This window comes from Equus quagga, chromosome 4 (genome assembly GCF_021613505.1).
Source record: "Equus quagga isolate Etosha38 chromosome 4, UCLA_HA_Equagga_1.0, whole genome shotgun sequence".
Lineage (NCBI taxonomy): Eukaryota > Metazoa > Chordata > Mammalia > Perissodactyla > Equidae > Equus > Equus quagga.
In genome coordinates, this window is record NC_060270.1 from 9,195,156 (window position 1) to 9,216,161 (window position 21,006).

Sequence of the window (21,006 nt, forward strand, 5' to 3'; positions counted from 1 at the left end):
TAATAAAACGCACTGCTCAATAAGTAAACAAAACATATTTATCTTTCTGGCCCACACCTGCTGCAATTTGTAATAACGGTCATAGGTGAAGGTCACTCGCTCATTTTCAATGCCCTTTCTTGCCCACAAAAGGATTGCTTAGATCATGCCTGATTGTGTTTTAGGTGTAGAGTGGGACTAACTGCTGAATTACAATTCTAGCTCTTGTGAATTGTTGAGTGACCCAGGGAAAGTTATTTTTGCTCTCTGGCTTATAAATTATCTTTATGTGCAAAAAGAAGATACCAAGTGGGATATACCTATTTCAAAAGAGTTCTGAGAAATATAACTTTGAAAACAAAGTATAAAACTTTCCCAAACCCAAAGTGCTATATAAATGTTTAATTATGTTAGCACTGATTTAAAAGCCCAATAGAGATACATTAGTCTTGCTTTGACCATCTATTCTCCCTTATTTTGCAAGAAATTCCAGATAAATAACATTGTGCATCGCTCTTGATTAAACATTTATGCAAATAAGTGCCTTGGTACTGCTGGTATTGATTCATGTCTGAATAGCCCAGGGCGTAGGTACTTGTGGTTAAGCTTAATTTTTTGCAAAGGTACTTTGCATCCTACATTGGAACATTTCTTCAGGGGAACATGTATTTCCTTTTGAGAGTAATTTCAGCACAGTCACTGATACTCTAGGTAAGTCACTGCCAGATGTTTTATTTTGTGCCCCACATATTTACTTGATAAATAAGCTAACAAATGAGGTTTGAATAGTTTACTGGAGGGGAAGGAGTTTGTGCAGAGAAGGGAGAGTTGGGGATAGGATTGGACCCTGCACTGTGGATGACAAAGAGGAGAGGGGCTCTGCTGGAGACTGGGAGGGTTAGCCAGAAGTGGCAGCTTGAGAGCTGGACAGAACTGAGCTCTCTAGGCAGGAAGTTTTTCCAGAGAAACAAAATGGATCAGCCCAGCTCACAGCATGTTCCTGGCAAGCGACCCTCTGGTGATGGCCATCTGACTTTGAACTTTTGTTTCTAAGCTCAGGAAACCACCGAAGTCCATTTGAAATGAAATTATTTTTGTTTTCTTTTATTCTTAGTAACCAATTTACTAAATACTTTGAAACTGATGGACTGCCAACATAGTAAGGTGTAGGTTTTGTCAGTGATCACCACTTTTGACTATTGAGTCGCACTTTTCTTGTGTGGTCACCAACATTCTAATCCAGTGTAGTGTGTCCACTGTCTCCCAGGCCTGGCCAGGCCTCAGCCTCAGGGGCGAGGAGAAGAGAAGGAGCAAGAGCTACTGTTTACTACATTGCTCTTCACTCTCAGGTTTCTGCTTCTTCAGGATTGGGACAGGGGAGGAAGAGTTATAGAAAGGGAGCACAATTCTCTCCACATCACACGTGCTATTGTATTGCATCTCGACTTTTTATTTCATCTGCCTGGTGAGTCCCTAACTGTGGATTCTGTCACCGACTTCATGTGCTAGTTCTGCAGGAGGTCACTCGCTGGCTTATTGTGTGACACACAAGCTCTCCACTGGCTAGACGCCCTCAGGCCTGGTCTGCTGGCATACGCCCCAAAGTCCTTTGTTGCTTGGATCCTCGTGCCTGGCAGGCAGCCTTCGAGGGCAGGGCGGGATGGCTCAAGCTTGACAGGGTCTGCTCGTCCTGTGGGAATGTGGTGTATCCTCGCCCTCCCAATGGTGGGGCTGCTTGTCAGGTGACTTACTGCAGACTCCTCTCAAGCATTCTGTGTTCACTCTGCTCAAATACTCACAGATGAAGGATGAGAAAGTCCACTGTGTAAGTAGACATCCAAGGGAATAAAATGACAGTTCCTTAATCTCCATGATTGGCTCTCTTCTGATACCATTACTTGGATTGGAAGAGACGGATTCAATTCAGAGCATTCTCACTCATCACTCACTTCTCCAAGGTCAACCCTCAAATCCATCATCTTCTGCTTATGTACTTTGGGGACTGCAGAAGAGAGTTCTGCCACCGCCCTCTTAATGGGTCCTGCAGAGGTTTGCTAGGTGGGTTTTTAGACTATGGAGGTACTTAGCATCTGTTGTCTTCAGCTTTGGGACTTTAGCCTCATTTTAGAAAGAGAGGAAAAAGTCTTCAACACCCAGTTACATTTGGTATGAGGAACAAAAAGAAACCAATAGTTATGCCACTTTTTTCTATAGCCCTAAGATAAAATCATTTTTGTTCCTGAACTAGATTTTAAAATTAAAAAAGAAAATCCTTCCATCTGCTAATAAAATAGAGATTGCCTTTTGGTCAAGGTAGTGGTCAATATGGAAGAAAGCAGCTGCCGAGGAGCCCAGACTGGCCTTGGGGGTCCGGCCCACCATCTCTAATCTCTACCTTCATTGCACTGGGCTTTGAGTAGCAAGTATAGGAAGAGTGTATGATGGGAGTAAAGGTTTTATGTTAAAAACTAAACACTGCAATTTGTTGGCAGAGTGTGTAGCTCACTACTCTTCAAAGTTTCAACTTTCCTCAGTTTAGCGAGAGCCATCTTCTTCCACTGTTGTCTACCCTTGCCATGTGAAGTAACAGGACAAATCAGACATGCTTCTCTTTGCTGTCTACTCTGGGGATTCTGGGAGATAAAATGTGGCTGAAGTTCCCTGGGTAGCATCCATGGTCATGAGAGGTGCCATTTACTGCACATCCAATGGTACTAGGCATGTTCTAAATTCTGTCTGTATTCACCCATTGACTCTCCCTATTAATCCTTTACTGTAGATGTGGTTGCTATTCCCATTTTACAAATGAGGCTAGTGCACAGAGAGGTTATGACACTTGCCTCAGGCCACATAGCTTGGAAGTGACAAAGGTAGGAATTGATTCTAGGCAATGTGGCTCCGGAGCCTGTCCTCTTCCCCACTATCACATTGCCATGGGAATCTGTGAGTAGTAGTCTCTTGAACAGACATGTTTGTCATAACCTCTTTATGAAGAATTAAGAATTCTATTAGCTTCTCGTTACTAAAAAAATGGTTTGAGCTTTACCAAAACAAACTTTAAAATCTCCTAGCTTTTACTTTGTGAATCTGATTTTTTGTTATTAAATAATTTTTCCTGCCCATCCAACAGTGAATAAAAACCAAGGCATCTACCATAATCACATTAGTGAGCAGACTCTATCTTCCAGGCCACAGGTGAGGTAAGTAGGATCAGAGAGATGCCATTGCACACAGGTAACTAGTGGCAGAGCCGAGACCAGGACTCAGAACTGTTTCTACTACTGGCTACTTCAGGGCACAATTTTTATGATTTGAAGCATTTTGTTGTGTACTATGTGCTGGGCTCTGTATTAGGAGCTTGGGACCCAGACATGAATTCGACACACTTCCTCTACTAAAGGAGTTGTCTAGTTGGGGCCATCTGTGGAATGAAGTCCTTGCAAAACCACATGGTAAGCATTATAATGTTGGTGCCGTGTGAGACATAAACGGTGGCATGGTCAACCCAACCTGTGGGATACACTAGGGAATGCTCCGCAGAGGCCACGCTTGAGCTGGACTTTGAAGAATAAGAGTCGCCTAGGCTGGAGAAAGGGAGAGGACTGTTCAGAAGGATTGGCATGTACCTGGAGCATGGAGCACATTGGGCCATTGCAAGCTCGGCAGGAGTGAAGTGGGGCTGGGGCGGGAGGTGACGATGAAGACAAATGCAGACAAAGAAGCCCCACCCTGTAAAGCCGTCCAGGGTTTTACACTGAGGAGCAGCATTGCATTTGGGTTCAGAAAGTTCATTTTGTCTTGCACTTGAGCCATGGCGGTCAATTAATTAGAAGGTATTTAAAATTCTAGGGGAGTCACAATTCAGACCCAAAAGGGGGTAGTGGCAGTAGGGATGAAAAAGAGGCAAAAATAGATAATTAAGAATACTGCCCAAGTTTCCTTTGAAAATCAAACAAAAGAGGGACATGAAGAAGAGTGATGAAACTTAAATTTCCCTTGGCTTGTTGCCTGATTGTCATTTGATGTGGATTCCTGGTAGGCACACCCTTTCCTCTGGGTGTGTTCATGGCTCCTGTCACCTCTGATCCCAGCCAGGGATTCTTTATCTTGCGGACCTGGGTCATTGAGTGGCTTGCATGGTCCATCAGGCACAGCTGAGCCCCCCCCAATCTCTTCTCTTCCTCAGGCCTCACTGCTTCTTGCCTGTGCCTAAATAACAGTGTCACGTGTGCTGATCCTAGCTGAAAAGCTTTACCTCTCGAGTTCTTAACAACGACAAAAACCTTGCTCCTCTTTTAGGCTGACAAAATGCTATTCGGCCTTGTCACATGGTTGCCTTTCCAGAAGGCATGTATCATGCTCTATTCTCTTTCCACAGTCCTAGAAGAGGCAGGATGGTTGCTGACAGGATTAAACGCTTTAATACTAAGTTCCTTGCATACAGTAAGGGCCCAATAAAAGTTCTTAAGCACTTACCGTAAGCACGTAATTCCAGTAGAATGGGATGACTTGTGTACAGCATTTGTTGTATTGGAATTACTTGCTTATGTATCTCCCATCTAAATCTATGCGCTTTGAGGGTATAACTATTACTACTATGCATGGGATTTTGCATGTACCACGTACTTTCACAACACTCTGCTGTGGTTCTTGATATAAAAGCAGTTATTAACATTGTTCTCTCTTCACTATATTCTGGGCAGTAACAAATGGTTAGAAAAATCAAGAATTTAGAGAACAGATTCCTTGTTGATTAGGAATGATCGACTATATGCTATGTCAGCCGAGGACCTGCAGCCTTTCCCAGATCGGGCATTCCTTACTTGGAACCTTAGTATAACTTTGACTTTCAGTTCGAAGACATGGGAGTAGCTCATCTGTGTGGTATTCTTAAAATGATATGGTTTTGATATTTAATAACAAAATCTTCTGGGATGGGTACTTTGTACCACTTGGTCCAGTGAGCTTTTAAATCAGATGTCTTTTGCTTAAAATCAAGAAGAAAAATCACCAAATAGAAATGCTCTGAAAGAAATGTTTGTGCTCATTTGAAAGACAAAATACCAACTCTGCATTTTGTTAACATTCATTTTATAAAATACCTTAAAAGAACAGATAAAGTACTTGAGTTTACATAATAACCAGAATTGAAAAAGGGTGAATAAAATATAAATTAATTGAACACATAACTATTTGCCACATTAGACAAGTTTAAAAAAGGCCTTTAAAAAAATAAAACAGTAATTGGGAAGAAAACCCTTCACTCTATTGCTGTCTTTTTCTGGAAACTTCTCCCAGAAGCACTAAAATTCCAGGTCAACAGGTAGTACCTGTATTTTTGAAAACACACTGTAATTTGCTTCCAAATCTGTCAGCTTAATAAGAGGAAAAATTAAAATTTTAACCAGGTTAGGCAATTCAGTGCAAATTAAAGCTTCAAGTTGAAAATCCGAGAGGAAAAGTAATGTCCAAACTGTAGGAAATGCTTCTGGAACTGAAAAACAAAAAATTCACATTATGAAGAAATCTTTGCAAGTGTTCTTGTGTGTGAAACATTGAGTAACAAATGGGCCCTTTGAAGTTGCCATTAGGGATCTGTTATTAAGACTTTTTGCAACGTGGGCAAGGGGAAACGGATGGAGAGGGGCTAAAGGTCGTCTCTGTGGAGGGAGGTTCAAGGCAACCAAAAGCATTGCTCTGATTCTAGACAGTTGGTCAGGATATTACATGAAAGGGAAAAAAAGAGATTATGGAGATTAATTTACTGGACTATCACTGAGGATCAGTACTTTCACCCCCAGAACATGTTGCCGGGTCGGGGAGAGCAGGTTACTGTTGGCCATGCTAAGTTTTAATTTTATGGACATGGCACAGTGGCTTAAAAAATCATCTTATTACCAAGTCTGGAGAAATGGGAGGAATGTCTCCTTTTTGGATCACAGTGCAACTAAGTCTGCTTCATTTACAACCAATAATAGGTAGTCACTTTTATAATTAAAAAAGCATTTTGGCTTAATTATTTCTTCAAAAATTTTTTTTTGGAGTTTGGTAAGTCATAGGTAATAGGTAGCAACGGGTTTCCATGACAGTGTTGGATAGAAAGTTTCCTTCTTTCCATTTGATCCTGTACAACTTTCTGACTCATTCTTTTTCATGACAAAACTAATGGTTGCTATTGAGTACAAGATGCAGAGAGATTTTGGTGGAGGCTAGTTTTCTTTGCAGAATAGATTTTTAAAAACATTTCAGGTCTAAATTTACTACGTCGTTACCAGTCTTTTTCTAATTCTCACGGGAAATTTTCCGTATTACTTGAAAATTGTTTGAGAATGTACTAAGTTTTCTAACATTCATAATTTTACATCATTTCCTACTCTATTAAGAACATCATAAATATGAAGTGGCAACTTCTGGCTTTTAGACTATACCTGTAATCAGCAAGTCAAAAAAAGCCAAAATATACAGTGCTATTCCAATGTGACATCAGAAACTGAGAAAACAAATGAAAGATCATGAGGACAGAACATGGAGTTCACAAAGTCATGGAGAATTAGCCGATACGATTTTAAAAAATTGTAAAAAGCTATACTCGAATATGTATGTACTCACAGGAAGGACTAAGGCAAATTGAAACTTCCCCTCTAGGGACCTTAACCAGCTCAGAATCATCTGGAGAAATTAAAACATGAGCACAAACTACCCAAGGCCTGTGACTCCTCAAGTCCCCCAATCATGACAGCCAAACTGTCAGGAAAGGCCACTGTCACTTGGCAAAGGAACGCAGTAGCTCCCCTCCCCAGGTCGCCCTGGCTGATGACAGTCTTGAACGGCATTCACTCCCCCGGGGTCTGCTAGATGTCTGGTCATGTCAATTCCTGAAGAGAGGCTCGCTGTCGGATGCATTTCTTGGCATCACACTGTGTTTGAAACTAAGAAAGGAGTGGCCGAAACAGGCACAACCCCACAATTAGTCCATATTTAGAAAACCTACTGTTGGTTCAAGCATTTTACACAGAACTGGTTTTGTTTCATTTCTCTACTAACTTCTCATTAGGAAATAAAAATAAAAGCAAACTGCCTGAAAATTCTGAAGCCCTGATGGGAACCTTCTAGGCTTTGTCCATCAGAAAGACTTACCATCGAAAATGCAGATAAAGAATCAGAAAACATTATATTGGAATCAGCTTGCAACAGTTTGTGCTTTAAAAACACAGTGCCTAACAGCGCCGAGCACATCATAAATGCTCAATAAATATTTGTAGATTTACGAAAGGTAATAACACGGTTTCTGAAGAACCAACCACCATTTTGCAAAAAAGGCAAAACTCTATTAATTTCTTTCACCTGACTGGATGGAGCAATGTGGAGCAATGAATGAGAGAGTCTACAAGTTAGATACGAACTCTAATTTGATTGCAGAGAGAAGATGACTAAGGACTTTGCAAAACACATTGCCACAGTAGCATCAGCACTTAACAGTGCATCGAAGAGTTAACGTTTCCACTGAAATAGGAGCTGGTTCCTAAGCCGGTTAGGTACCAGAGTGTAATAAGTCAAACAGGAAATGAACTCTATTCCACTTCGGGGAAGGAATGACCATAATTTTATCTGCAAATTATTAATATATTTCAGGGAGCTGGCCCTCTTATTCAGCATGCCTCAGAGTAATGCGGGCATAAATATCAAGGGACCTCATCATATGACTTCAGTATGGCATTGTCATGTGCAAGTGTATTTCTCCCACATCTGCAGTAGTTGCTTTCTAATATTTTAGATTTTTACGGAGTCGTGACATGCCTGAGATGACAGAGATGAGAATATGGAAGATTGAGAATCACAAAACTTACACTAAAAAGGGAAGCTCCTTTATATTATATGAAAACCCCTTATAAAAGGCAATTCATTGACAAAAAAAATGCTTTATACATTCAGATTTTCTCCATCTCTCAACAGCGATGGTTTCCAAAAAAAGACTCAGTAGTGAAGGCCACACACTTTTTTTTTGCATTAGTTTCATGAGTCGAAAATCAGAACTTTTAAAGCATCTTGTAAATGAGAGAAATGGAACTAGACCTGGTGGGGGTGGGATGGGGATATGATGGGAGAGGCCAAAATGAAGAGGTGACTAGCTGCTGACATGGACGGTGAAGGAACGGGTGGGACTGTTACAGCAGACCTGACCACGCTACAAAGGGTCCGTCAAGAACACAGTACAGGTATCAAAAAAACCAAAACAAAACTAAAAACGAGAACAAACTGCAACGTCGCGAACTTGTAAACAAGGAAAAGCATTTCACAGATTCAAAGTTCAAGGGAAGTAAACGTCTTTAAATTATTTTTGTCAGTTCAACCCTGATTTAAAAGTATGGCTAGCAAAAAAGAGGAAGCCGCGGCCGCTGGCGTCCTGAGCACGCAGCTGTCTTTTGGGCGAAGCAGCACTTCCAAGCCTCGCTCTTCTCCAGATGCCACGTGAGGAGGCGACACCCCTCTGGAATACTTTCCACACTCCTGGAATACTCATCGATTGCTTGATGTTTTGGTGTTTACAGTCCTGGCTGCTATAGATTTAAACGTGGGGAGACTGGAGGGGGGAAGGCAAATTCTCGGAGGATGCTCCGGGCCACTTCGACATTATTCTGGGCTATCTCTAAGGCTCTCTTCACTTCTTCAAAGGCGTAACCCTCTCCCATGAGTTTTGCAATTTTTGCATCGACGTTTTCCAACGCAGCCTCAGGCCCATGGGGTTTTCTGTGGTGAACTTCCGGTGCAGTCCTGCGGGGCCGGGGTTTAGGGGGTCTGGCTGGTGCTTGTGAACCATCTGTAGATTTTCAGAGAGAGATCGTTTCAAGAATGAGATAAAGAAAAGACTTAACATATTAGTACTGTCTCATTATTTTATATGAAAACACTATTTTTCATTACCTCTACAAATAAACTTTTTCCATTTTTACATCCTATTGAGGGTAAGTTATATTGTTCCCCTTTGAAACATTAGAAAGCTGAAGTAGAATGTGTTGGAAATTCAACTTAGAAATTAACACACATTTATTCCCAATTCCACATATTATTCTTCAAACCACATGAAATAAAAGAGATACAAAAGGAAAAAAAATAAGAACAATTGTCTGAAGAAGAAAGGCTTCCACTCAGTTTGGTAATACAGCTCCTCCTCCTCTGCTGTGGCGGAGGAACTTTCTTGGGTAGTTTCCACCAGAGGAAGAAACTCTATTACAAGCTCGTAGACCTTGCTGCGGAACATCCCCACACGGCGCTCCATCCCGCCCTCGTCACAGCAGAAGTGCTCTGAGACATAGGCTTTGTAGTGTCTCTGCCTGATTTTTCAGGTTAATAACGCTAGAAAGTGATGCCTTATTCCGATGTGGGGGTGGGGTGGAACGGGGAGGAATAGAGTAGATGTCTATAGTCTCACGTTAGTAGGTTGAACAGAAATAACCTCCGTGCTTTGTTCAAATGCTTTATCCAGATCCCAGTGTAGGAAGTTCTGCCTGAGAAACAGCAAAGCCAGCAGAAACGCGAGCAGTGAGAGCTAGGTTCCAGGTCAGTCCTCTGATGACAGTGTCTTAAAGTTAAACCAAACGACACTCGTGCCCATGAATAATCTTATTAAGAGGAAAGAAAATTAATTACAGGCCATCACCCCACACAGATCACCAGGGCATGGGCTGGTAACTTGAGAGGGTACTTTTTATCGCCGATTTCCACGATTCTATGTTTGGTGCTTTACTTCAAGAGCCTCGATTTTAAAAAAACGTTAAAATAAAAACTGTCAAATTTGTGTCATGAAACACATTTATGGATTTAAGATAGGGAGATATCAACACTTATTTAATATCTTTCTTCTTAGAACACTGACAAATGATACATCTAAGGACACAGGTAAGTAAATGAGGAAGTGAGGCTAGAAGCCAACTGCCTGGTGACTCTTGTCCCCACCCCCCTCCTGGTCTCTGCTGCCTTGCCAACTTTCCCAATGGCTTCAGGAGATATTGTAAGTTGATATTTTCAATAACAATCAAATCTAAATCATAAAAAACTATTATTTCATTATTTTTTCCCTAAGCATGATATTTTTCTATGAGGAGGTAACTTGTAAAAAACAACATCCTGTTCACAATTCTGGCAGTATCAATATAACAAACACAAAATAAAAGCCTTGAGGATGAAAATATTTGGTTCCACCCCAAATTGGATGATAGCTCTTTTTTTAATTTTTCCTTTCTTCTAGGATAATGTCCAGTTTGAAAAGAATATTATAGCTGTAGATAAAGCTTATTAAATTATGCTTATATACAAGAACACACATTAATTTCTGCTTCTTGCTAAAGTCTGTACTGTTTCTTGCATCTGTACCTAAACAACATCTCAAATTATTATGGTCTGCTAAATTACATTTCTTACTGTTTTGAGGTTTCATTTATTTTTCTATTAAGTATTTCCATTATATCATGCAGAGATGGACAATAAATTATACTTTGCTTCTAATCATTTCCAAAACACATTAGAAATTCTAGCAAGCTTTCCTTTCCTTTAGTCAATTCCCACAGAATTTATACATTGAAATCTTCTCCGTCCTGATTTACTACTAAGTGAGAAAAGTGCCTAGACTTACATACAGTCTAAATTTCTTGCATCTCCTCGTAATTTTCTAAGAGTTTTTCTAATATTATTTTGTTTCTGTCCAAAATACTAAGAAGGGCACATGAATGTCAACCATCTTTAAAAAGAACAGCTGTGTATACTACTTGAGTGGGAAGGAGACTATGGCAGCTGGAGGCACATGTAATAGTGTAATTGGCAAAGAAGTCTTAGATGTAGAACTTTTAGATTTAATAAACATAAGTATTTTTGATCTTGGTAGATGACACTAAAAAAGATGGCACCTGTCACCAGGAAAAAACCCCAAGAAACCTATCTACTCTGTGAGGCTGCTACAATTCATACTGGCCAAAGCAATCTTAAGAAGAACAAAACTGGAGGCATCGTGTTCCCTGATTTCAAACTCTAAAATAAAGCTATACTAATTAAAACAGTATGGTATTGGCATACCAAAGGACACACAGATCAAGGAAACAGAATAGAGAGCCTAGAAATAAACCCACACATATATGGTAAAGTAATTTACAACAAAGAAGCCAAGAACATACAGTGGGGAAAGGACAGTCTGTTTAATTAATGGTGTTGGAAAAGCTGGACAGCCACATGCAAAAGAATGCAATGGCCCTCTATCTTACACCATACACAAAAATTAATTCAAAATGGATTAAAAACTTGAATGTAAGATCTGAAACCATAAAACTCCTAGAAGAAAACATAGGCAGGAAGCTCCTTGACACAGGTCTCGGTGATGATCTTTTGAATCTGACATCAAAAGTAAAAGCAAAAATAAACAAGTGGGACTACATCAAACTAAAAGCATCTGCATAGCAAAGGAAATCTTCAACAAAATACAAAGGCAGCCTACCAAATGGGAGAAAATATTTGCAAATCATATAGCTGATAAGGGGTTAATATCCAAAATACATTAAAAAACTCATATAACTTAGATTAAAAAATGGGCAGAAGATCTGAATAGACATTTTTCCAAAGAAGATATACAGATGGCCAACAGGCACATGAAAAGATGCTCAACATCATTAATCATCAGGGAAATGCAAATCAAAACTGTAATGAGACCTCACCTGTTAGGATGGCTGTTATCAAAAAGACATGAAATAACAAGTGTTGGTGAGGATTTGGAGAAAGGGAACCCTTGTGCACTGCTGGTGGGAATTTAAATTGGTGCAGCCACTATAGAAAACTGAATAGAAATTCCTTGAAAAATTAAAAACAGAACTAGCAAATGATGTAGCAATTTCACTTCTGGGTCTTTACCTGAAGAAAAGGCAAACACTAACTTGAAAAGATTGCTCCCATTCTTCACTGCGGCATTACTTAGAACAGACAAGACATGGAAACAACCTATGTGTGCATCAATGGGCGGATGGATAAAGAAACTGTGATATGTATGTACAATGGAATATTATTCAGCCATAAAAAAGAATGAGATCTAGCCATTTGTGACAAAATGGATGGAGGTCAAGGGCATTATGCTAAGTGACATAAGTCAGACAGAGAAAGACAAATAGCATATGATCTCTCTTATATGTGGAATCTAAAAGAGAAAACAACCCAGCTCATAGATAGAGAGAACAGATTGGTGGTTGTCAGAGGCTGGGGAGTGAGGCTGAGGGAAAGGGATGAAGTGGGTCAAAAGGTAAAAAAAGAAAAAAAAAGTTGGTTAGAACTGGAGTGCCATCTAAAGGTATTTAATTCACATTTAAATATATCTATACATCTATCTATCTATCTATCTATCTATCTATCTATATTAATTTTGTGCCAGCAAAAGAAAGAGATAATAGAGTGGATCCAGTGGCCACTGGGCCTCCAGTCTGCATGCCCGGGTCTAGCCTTGTGGGTTGCACTAAAGGGGATCAAATGCTAGCTCAATTCAATCACTGGTTTGTGTGATAACAGCAACACTTACACACCCTCCCTATGGGCCAGGCACTGTTCTGTTTTCTATCTGTTAGCTCATTTAATCCTCACATCTGCTCTAAGAGGTAAGTGTTCTCTATTTCATGTAAGGAGAATTAAGGCTCAGGGAGGGTAAGCAGCTTACCCAGGCTTGCACAGCTCATAAAGAGTACAGCCAGGCTTTGACTGCAGGCAGCGTGGCTTCAGAGTCCATGCTTGTAACCTCTACTCCACACTGCCCGTTCTGGAGTGAACAGCACAACCACCACCACCACCATGAAAATCGTAGATGCTACAAGGGTTCATGGCTCTCCAAAGGGTCATGAACTAGAGATAGAAAGTATATCTGCACCTTTACACTTTCATTGTTGCAGGGGGGCAGGAGACACTAGTGACAAAAGTTCTAAAAGGCCCTTAGGCAGAATATGATTAAAAAGAAAAAGTGAACACGTTCTGTGCGCCTCCATCCACAGGAGTGGATGGTGCTCCCCTCAGTGGCCGCCAGCGGCTTTACTGTAAGAGGTCCTTCTTACTTCCCTCAGCATCTAAACTTTGGGGGGATTTTCTTTGGTCCAGCAAATATCATCATATTGATGAACAAATTTTCCTATTTTCTATTTCTGTTATATTAAGGCTTATTTAACAACAACAATCACACCGAGTTTCTAGATTTCTAGACAAAAGAAAAGGGATTTAATGTGTTAGTTTTCATGCATATAAAGTTAGAGTTTGTTAGAGTTTTAAAATATTAGTGTTTGACAGTACATACAAATGATGGACTATCATACAATAACTGAAAATAACATTTACTTAAAAATGTAATGATGTGATAAGGTACTTATGATACTATATCAAATGGAATTGAGACAGAATCGACATATTATGATCTCAACTATGTGCAAATGTACACAGACAGCACATCAGAAGGAAGCCCTCCACAATGGCAATGATGTTCCTTATTGATGAGACGGTGATGGATGACTCTTTTTCTTCTTGTTTTCCTGTAATTCTATTTTATTCTCCAATGTACGTATACCCCTTTCACAATTAGGAAAAAAAATAGCCTCAGGTCCCCTCTGGGGGTTTCACAGCTCTGAGCTGCTCGAGGATCTAAGATGAGAAACAAAGACTGATTTTGAGGTACAAAATGTATAAAAACCATAAAAAGCCTACAGTGAGTGGCTTCCTAAGGTCACGTGAGGAGTGATCAGAATCCAGGTTCTGAAATTCCTGGTAGAGCCAGGCTCCCTCCAACACCTCCTCCATCCTCTCATCACTCTTCTTTTGCTACTCTCTACTTGATCTCATCATTGGGCATCTCCGGGTTCAGTTTAGCGATCGCTGGTATAGACACACGTGACTCTTCAAACTTAATTTTGGCTTAGCTACTGGTGAGATAACAACAGCAACCTTGCGAACAAAAACATATGTGTGTGCATAGTTGACTGAGGAAAGACAGAAGTGAGTCAAATCCCGTCACAGTGATACTTACTAGCTATGATGCTGTGGTAAATTACTAAACTTGGTTGTGTCTTACTCTCTTCTATACATTGACATTAAATTACCTATTTCTGATTGGATGTGAGGAATAAAATTACATCTATATCTATATTATATGTAAAATTTATATTTTATATAATCATATAATGTAATATGCATTTATATAAAATATTCAATATATTATCAATATACAATGTAAAATATATATTTCATATGTATAACTATGTAAATTACATATGTCATATATGTGAAATTAACTTTCTCTATATAATCTATATATCTATATCTAAAGTACTCAGCATAGAATCTGACCCATAGTAAGTGCTTATTAAAAAGTTTTAAAAATGATTATTATGTACAATCTGAGACATAATCTCTAAAGTTATTTAGTAATTCAGTGACAATACTTGGGATGGATATCAAGATTCTTAGACAACTGATTCTCTCAACTATAACAATATCTGAGAATTAAAAGAAAAAACATATAAATTTCACTGATCAAAACATAAAACAAATCTCAAACACATCATCATTATGACTTTGTTATTACTATAAGTTGAATCAATTAATTCTGGAACTTAATAAACTCGAATTGCTGCCACTATAGATACACTGTCTACTTTTAGAGGGACATGTTTCATAGTTTTCCCTAACTACGAATGAATAAAATATCTTCACATATACTGTGGTAGATAATTATAATAGTTAAAGCTGAAGTTATAACATACAACTTTTTGAATACATCCAGAAAGAAAGTGGTCATAAAAGAACTACCTTTGTATTAGATATGTAAAAAAAAAAAAAAAAATCTAGGTTCTACAGCTTTAAAACTGAAGCTATATGTAAGGAAAAACATTTCAGGTTGTTGAATTGTGGTAAAACTCTGACATTGCAAATTCCTTTGAGACACAAAACAAAACAAAATCTTAAAAACACATAATTTATCATAAAACTTATCACTAATGACAATGCACAATTCCAACCCTTGTAGGAAGTGCAGCCATGATTTCCAACTGAGATCTTAATGGAGATAACTACAGAATATTTGGTCTTAATATAAAATTGATTAAACATTGCATCACTCTTGCTTTCAGCGAGTAAATGACAAGTAGTATTGGAACCAATTCCTTCTATAATGAGACCGCTTTTATTTTGTTGGTGTACTCGGCAATTAGATCTTTTACCAGCTACAAACACACATAATACGAGTCATGTGAGGAAATTCCAGCATTGTTTTCAAGTGTCACCTTGAACTGCCTTCTAAACACTACGTCTATGAAAGATCTTCTCAAGGGCTAATGCTGGCCCTTCAGCAGCATGAGCACAAACACGTCGTCATTATGACTTTGTTATTCTATTATAAGTTAGATTCCCTGGGTGTTTAAAGAATGGTATTCAAGTTGTAGCACATTATATCTTACCATAAGAGAAAAGTAAACTGGAGAACTTGTAAAAACTCACACAAAGCTAGTATAGATTTGAACACCATGTGAATAACATACCCATGTGAAGAAATAATCAGATTATTAGCAAAAAGGTTTGCCACATATACAGTTATATGTGAATTTAACACAGTCTTGTAAAATCTACTTATTTCTAATTATCATTCTTACATACCCATATCATTAAATATCAATTGTTATATCTAAAAAACTTTAAGGAAATTATAGAATATTTTTGGGGGAAGAATAAAACATTTGGAAGGCTCTTTGTATATGCTACATACATATACATGCACAGGTCTTTTTTAGATAAGAGGATAAGCAAGATACTTTAAACCAATGAAATTATATTTTTGAATTCTTTAGAATATTCTATTCACAGAAAGCTTATACATAAAAAAGTCACCATCAATTATTTAGACCACCATAAAAGATAAGAGAAATTGAATTTCTAAGGTGCAGCAATTATATTTGCTCAATGGTCATCTTAAAAATGTCTTATTAAAAACATGTTATTGCCCAGTAAGGGTTATTAGAGTCCTAAAGGCACAGAGTACTCCGTCTGAGGTTTTTGATGCAAAGACCTAACCAAGAAGGCTATCCCAGTCCCCTGCTGGGATGAACTAAACTCATAGACAGCACGGAAGCCCTGCAAACTGCATGTGAGCACACATCTTGTTGGATAAGAAAGTATCTTATTTTCTGTGGTTGGACTGTGTTTGTAAAGAGAGTTCAGGGAGGAGGGTGAAATATTTGATGTCACAGGCAGCTGAGGCTCTCAGGGTAACAATCAAGACGATTTTAGCACTCAGGTAGAAGCCAGTTCAGGCTTCTGGTAAATGCCTCTTTGGGGATATTTCAACAAGGTACGTGAGTCAAAGTTCTTCCTTGAAATTTCCAGTGCAATGCTAATCAGAATTCCTACCACTTGAAATCATATATATGCATGATGTTCCTCTGGGCTCTACAACACCCACATATTACAGAACAAACTGCAAAGGAGCTGTGAAAATAGTGTTTTGGTCACAACTCTTCCCATAACCTGAGTCTATGTTTCTTTTACTCCAGAGTTGGTGGTACTGACTATGTTATCTTACACCACTCATGCTACCTTCCTCAAAGTTGTATGTGAACGTTACTTCCTTCAGGGATTTGCTTCCTTCTCTTACACAGAGGCTGTCAGATATCATCTCCCGTTCTTCTTGACTTTCACATTTTTCCATTGATCTGGAAATCTACCCTTTGGACTGGAACTACAGTGTTTCAATGGCTACACGTGGCTATATCTGAAATCTTGAAATGACAAGAGGTATATTGGTAAGAGATCATGGATCAAAATTTGAAAACTTTAATAACATCTTCTATGCTTTCTTGAGTTATATTCAAACGTGAGAACTAATAAAACTCTAGAGGGATTCTGCATCTCCCACGCATGTCGTCACGTACATAAGAACTACCATGCCGATGATTCTCAAAGCAGCTCATTAATGATCTTGATTCAGAAGTTACAGAATGTGTGGCTATCACTACTAAGTCTTCTGTGACTCGGTTTGAGCTTAAAAACAGAAAATAAAACTCTTGAAATTGGACAAAAATCCACATAGGAAAAACTTCGGCTATTCACAACTAAGAGACAAAAATATTGTTCATATTGCTCGAAACGTATGTGTGTGTTCACCATAACATAGACATCAGTTACCCTTCCTTCTACTCATCCACCCACCCACGAAACATGTGCCAGGCAGTCTTCTGGACACTCGGGGACACAGCAGTGAACCAAACACACTCCTATCTTCAAAGCGTTAATACTCTAACAGAGGAGATAGACAAACAACAGTCAAGCAAAGAAAATGAGCAACATTTCAGGCAGTGACAGGTTCTACGAAGAAAAATAAGGCACAAGAAGGGGACAGAGAGTGACTGTGGAAGATGGGGACTGTTTTAGACAGGGTCTCCGGGAGGGCTCTGGAAGAGGCAGAGACGCAGCATTTCATAATTCATGGCTACGAGTAAGACTTGTATTTCCTAAAATGAGACTTCCTTCTACCCAATGGCTGGCAGTGGAGCACTGCACAGGAGCCATAAATAAGCAATGAAAATTAATAGTTTGGTGCTAATATTAATTCTGAAGAGATTTCTTCCTTTAATGGAGAAATAAGACAATTCAGCATTTCAATGTACAAAGAGATTTCTCATATCTAATAAGGCAAAACAAAAGTTAGAGAATGAACAGATTTCTAATCAGAGAACGTGCTTGACTAACTGATCAAAGATGGTATTAAGGCCTGATTTTTTCTTTTCCATGAGGCAATTTTGTAGGTAGTCCTCTCATAATTCAAGCTTTATAAGCAAAATGCAAAGGCAATAAAAATACTTCCTTAGGCTGGCGGTGCTCATTAAGTTACATAATGAAATGGTGCCCTGAAAGGCAAAAAGTCCTCTGCAAACGTAAGGTTTTATTATTACTATTATTAGCCAACTCACCTGCAGATGAAGGAAGCTGATCATAGTCCTGCGATGTTCTGTTGGATTTGACATTTTCGCCTGGTAATCTCCTGGCAGGAGGCAAAGGAACTTGGTTGCTTGCAGAATCAAAAAAGGGATCTTAAAAATAAAAATAATTTTCAAATTAAAACGATGATCTCTGCCAACTGGCTGAAGAAAAAAACTTCTAGACATTCTCTATAAGGATCACATTTTTTAAAAAATAAATTAGAAAACAGATGACTATTAGCCATTTTCTAATTTATTCATCACTTGCTCAAACATGCTCTTCTCATTCATTCCTAAGTGATACGGACTACTGATTTTATATTTTTATTTTTCAGATCTCTTACTTATTGTAAATTTGTTGATAGAATCTGCTTCTAATTTTTATTTTCTCTCCCAATCTGTCTTGTACAATGAACAGAAACTGTTCTAAAATAAAAGAAAAAAATGGGTTTTGGATTTTGCCTGTAAGAGGTATCAAATCACTTGATCTCTCCAAGTGGTAGGCAGACATCATCTCTAAAACGGTCCTGACATTTGGAATTTGTGAGGATTAAATGAATTCACATATGTGAAATTTCCTGTACATATAAGGCGCTTTATAAGATAATATTACATTGGGCATCACGTGCTAAAAATCATTGTTAATTGGCTCACTGAATAGAATAGTAAATTCACTTGTTAAAATCTGTGCCATTATAAAGATTAAGGTTTGAATATACAATAAAAAGTGATATTTTTTAACCATTTGGCACTCAAAAGAGGGGAATCTAAAATAGTGAAAAATATGAATTGTAGACAAAAACTATTTTAATACTCCTAGTGATATTTATTAACTGGAACTAAAGGCAGAAAAAAGATTTTGTCAGTGCCACTATATTAAGTCATTAGGACCATAAACCTAACGGGTTTAAAATTAGTAGAAAATGGGTTTAAATCTACAGAACTGGTCCCCTGATGAGCAGATGAACTTTACCTCTGCAGTCTCTGGTTCATGGTCATTTATGTGCCACCACTTCCATCTCAGGCTCCTCTTTTCTCCTCTCTCACATCGTTCTGCATTACGTCTGCCAGTGTCTCCAAAGGCAGCCTATGTTCTTCTGAAGGCAGGGACTCTCTTTCTCGTCATGTTTGAATTATGTCTCTTATCACAACACAGTACCAAGCACATTGCTTGGCAAATAGCTTGCACTTAATATCTACTTTTCTTTTCTTTCTTTTTTTTTTTTGAGGAAGATTAGCCCTGAGCTAACATCTGCTGCCAATCCTCCTCTTTTTGCTGAGGAAGACTGGCCCTGAGCTAACATCCATGCCCATCTTCCTCTACTTTATGTGTGACACCTGCCACTGCATGGCTTGACAAATGGTGCGTAGGTCTGCACCCGGGATCCAAACTGGAGAACCACGGGCCGCTGAAGCAGAATGTGTGAACTTGACCACTGTGCCACCAGGCCAGCCCCAATATCTACTTTTAAATGACAAAAATAAACCTACACAGATTCAGATTTTTCATAAATTCAAAATCAGTGAAATTTGAATTGCTAACATAAACCTAAAACTGCAAATATTAAAGATCTGATTATATTTCATTATTTTAACTTCCATTTAGTTTGACCTTAAGAATATGTAAGAATTTCGTTATTTAAGAAGTAAATCCATGCCTATACTAATTTTTGACTAGACAGTGGAAGGCAAGAGTTGAAGTCATTGATTATTTTCCCCTATTGGAGTACAATAATTATCCTCAGCTTTGCTGGCGACCTTTTGGCCTAAGCAAGGCTATTTAACTTGCTTTAATTAATTTCAAGATTAAAATGAGCCTTAGATTTTGAGCTTTCAATATCTGAAGAGTCAATGGTTCAGCCTCATTAATTTTGCTGAAACATTTTAGGAAGGAATGAGAAGATAAATCAAATTCCATGCAAAAAATGTTAATCTTTTGATTTGGAAGAGTAACCAAAGGAACCAATCATGGCGATTTCTCCATAAATTTAGAAATTTCCCAAAGATTTAGATTTAAATATTCAATAAAATTTACTCTCACTTCTTGTGTATTCTAAAACATCACTGATACATTAGGTCAGAGGAAAAATTGTCATTTATAATACATACGCTTTATTTCGTTGGGGTAATTCAGAGGTTTATCAGCTATACTTATGCTATTTCTAATCAACTATTATCTAAGACTAAACATCAGATTCTGGATACATCGCAGAGTCATACATAGACCACAACATATACAGCTGTATGATATTGCTCCAATAAACTATTTCACTTAAAATGTTACTAGGGACACGAAAAACATTACTATAAATAGCAAAAATACTTCTTTACACTGTAGTTCAACTCTGAACCATGGTAATGTTCTGTCTTGCTTCACGCTAAGTTTGCCACTGGTCAGGCAGAGTGTAAACCAGGCTTCTGTGTAAACTTGTAAAGTTGGAAGCATTCACGCTTCGTTGGGAAAAGATATTATATACAACACAATTACTACATGGAGTACAATAATTACCAACTGTCTCCTGACAAGGAAAATCTGAAAAGCAATAAAGTTTTTAAAAATAAATTCTTTAAAAACGAATTAAAGTAAAATTTCATATCTACACTTAGGATTAAAACATGTAACAAGAATAAAAATATTTCGTTTGAAAAGGAGGAGAGCTAACACATGTGGTTTAAAACAAGAGAAACAGTTGTCTCAATGGATCTCATAAAGAATCTGGCAATGGACTAGAAATTTGTCACATCAATGACATGAAGGATTGGAAAAGGAAAAAAGTTGTCATTTTTTCTTTGAAGTATTTATTATTAAGGATGTCAATGCTATTGGGAACGGAATTAGAATACTTCTATGTATAAAAAGAGGTCAAGAGAGCAATAGGTCCAAATGACACCGTTCTGTCCATGTTAGCCCCACACCACAGACTAAGGAAAACTGCTGCTAAGCGTCCTGGCAGCCAAGTATAGCCCCACACCACAGACTAAGGAAAACTGCTGCTAAGTGTCCTGGCAGCCAAGTATAGCCCCACACCACAGACTAAGGAAAACTGCTGCTAAG

The 21,006-nt window shown here is 38.4% G+C and overlaps 1 protein-coding gene across 7 annotated transcripts in view; it reads right to left on the bottom strand.

The window, feature by feature from the left end:
- Nucleotides 1–6,441: 6,441 nt before the first annotated feature.
- Nucleotides 6,442–21,006, bottom strand: part of CBLB (Cbl proto-oncogene B) — a 190,725-nt gene continuing 176,160 nt past the window's right edge. For all 7 annotated transcript variants that reach the window (XM_046658874.1, XM_046658873.1, XM_046658872.1 and 4 more), the window contains 2 exons: nucleotides 17,943–18,062; nucleotides 6,442–8,797 (listed from right to left, as the gene is read on the bottom strand). In XM_046658874.1, the coding sequence (XP_046514830.1) occupies nucleotides 8,538–8,797; nucleotides 17,943–18,062 (380 nt within the window). In that variant the 3' untranslated portion in view covers nucleotides 6,442–8,537. The remainder of the gene's footprint in view (nucleotides 8,798–17,942; nucleotides 18,063–21,006) is intronic.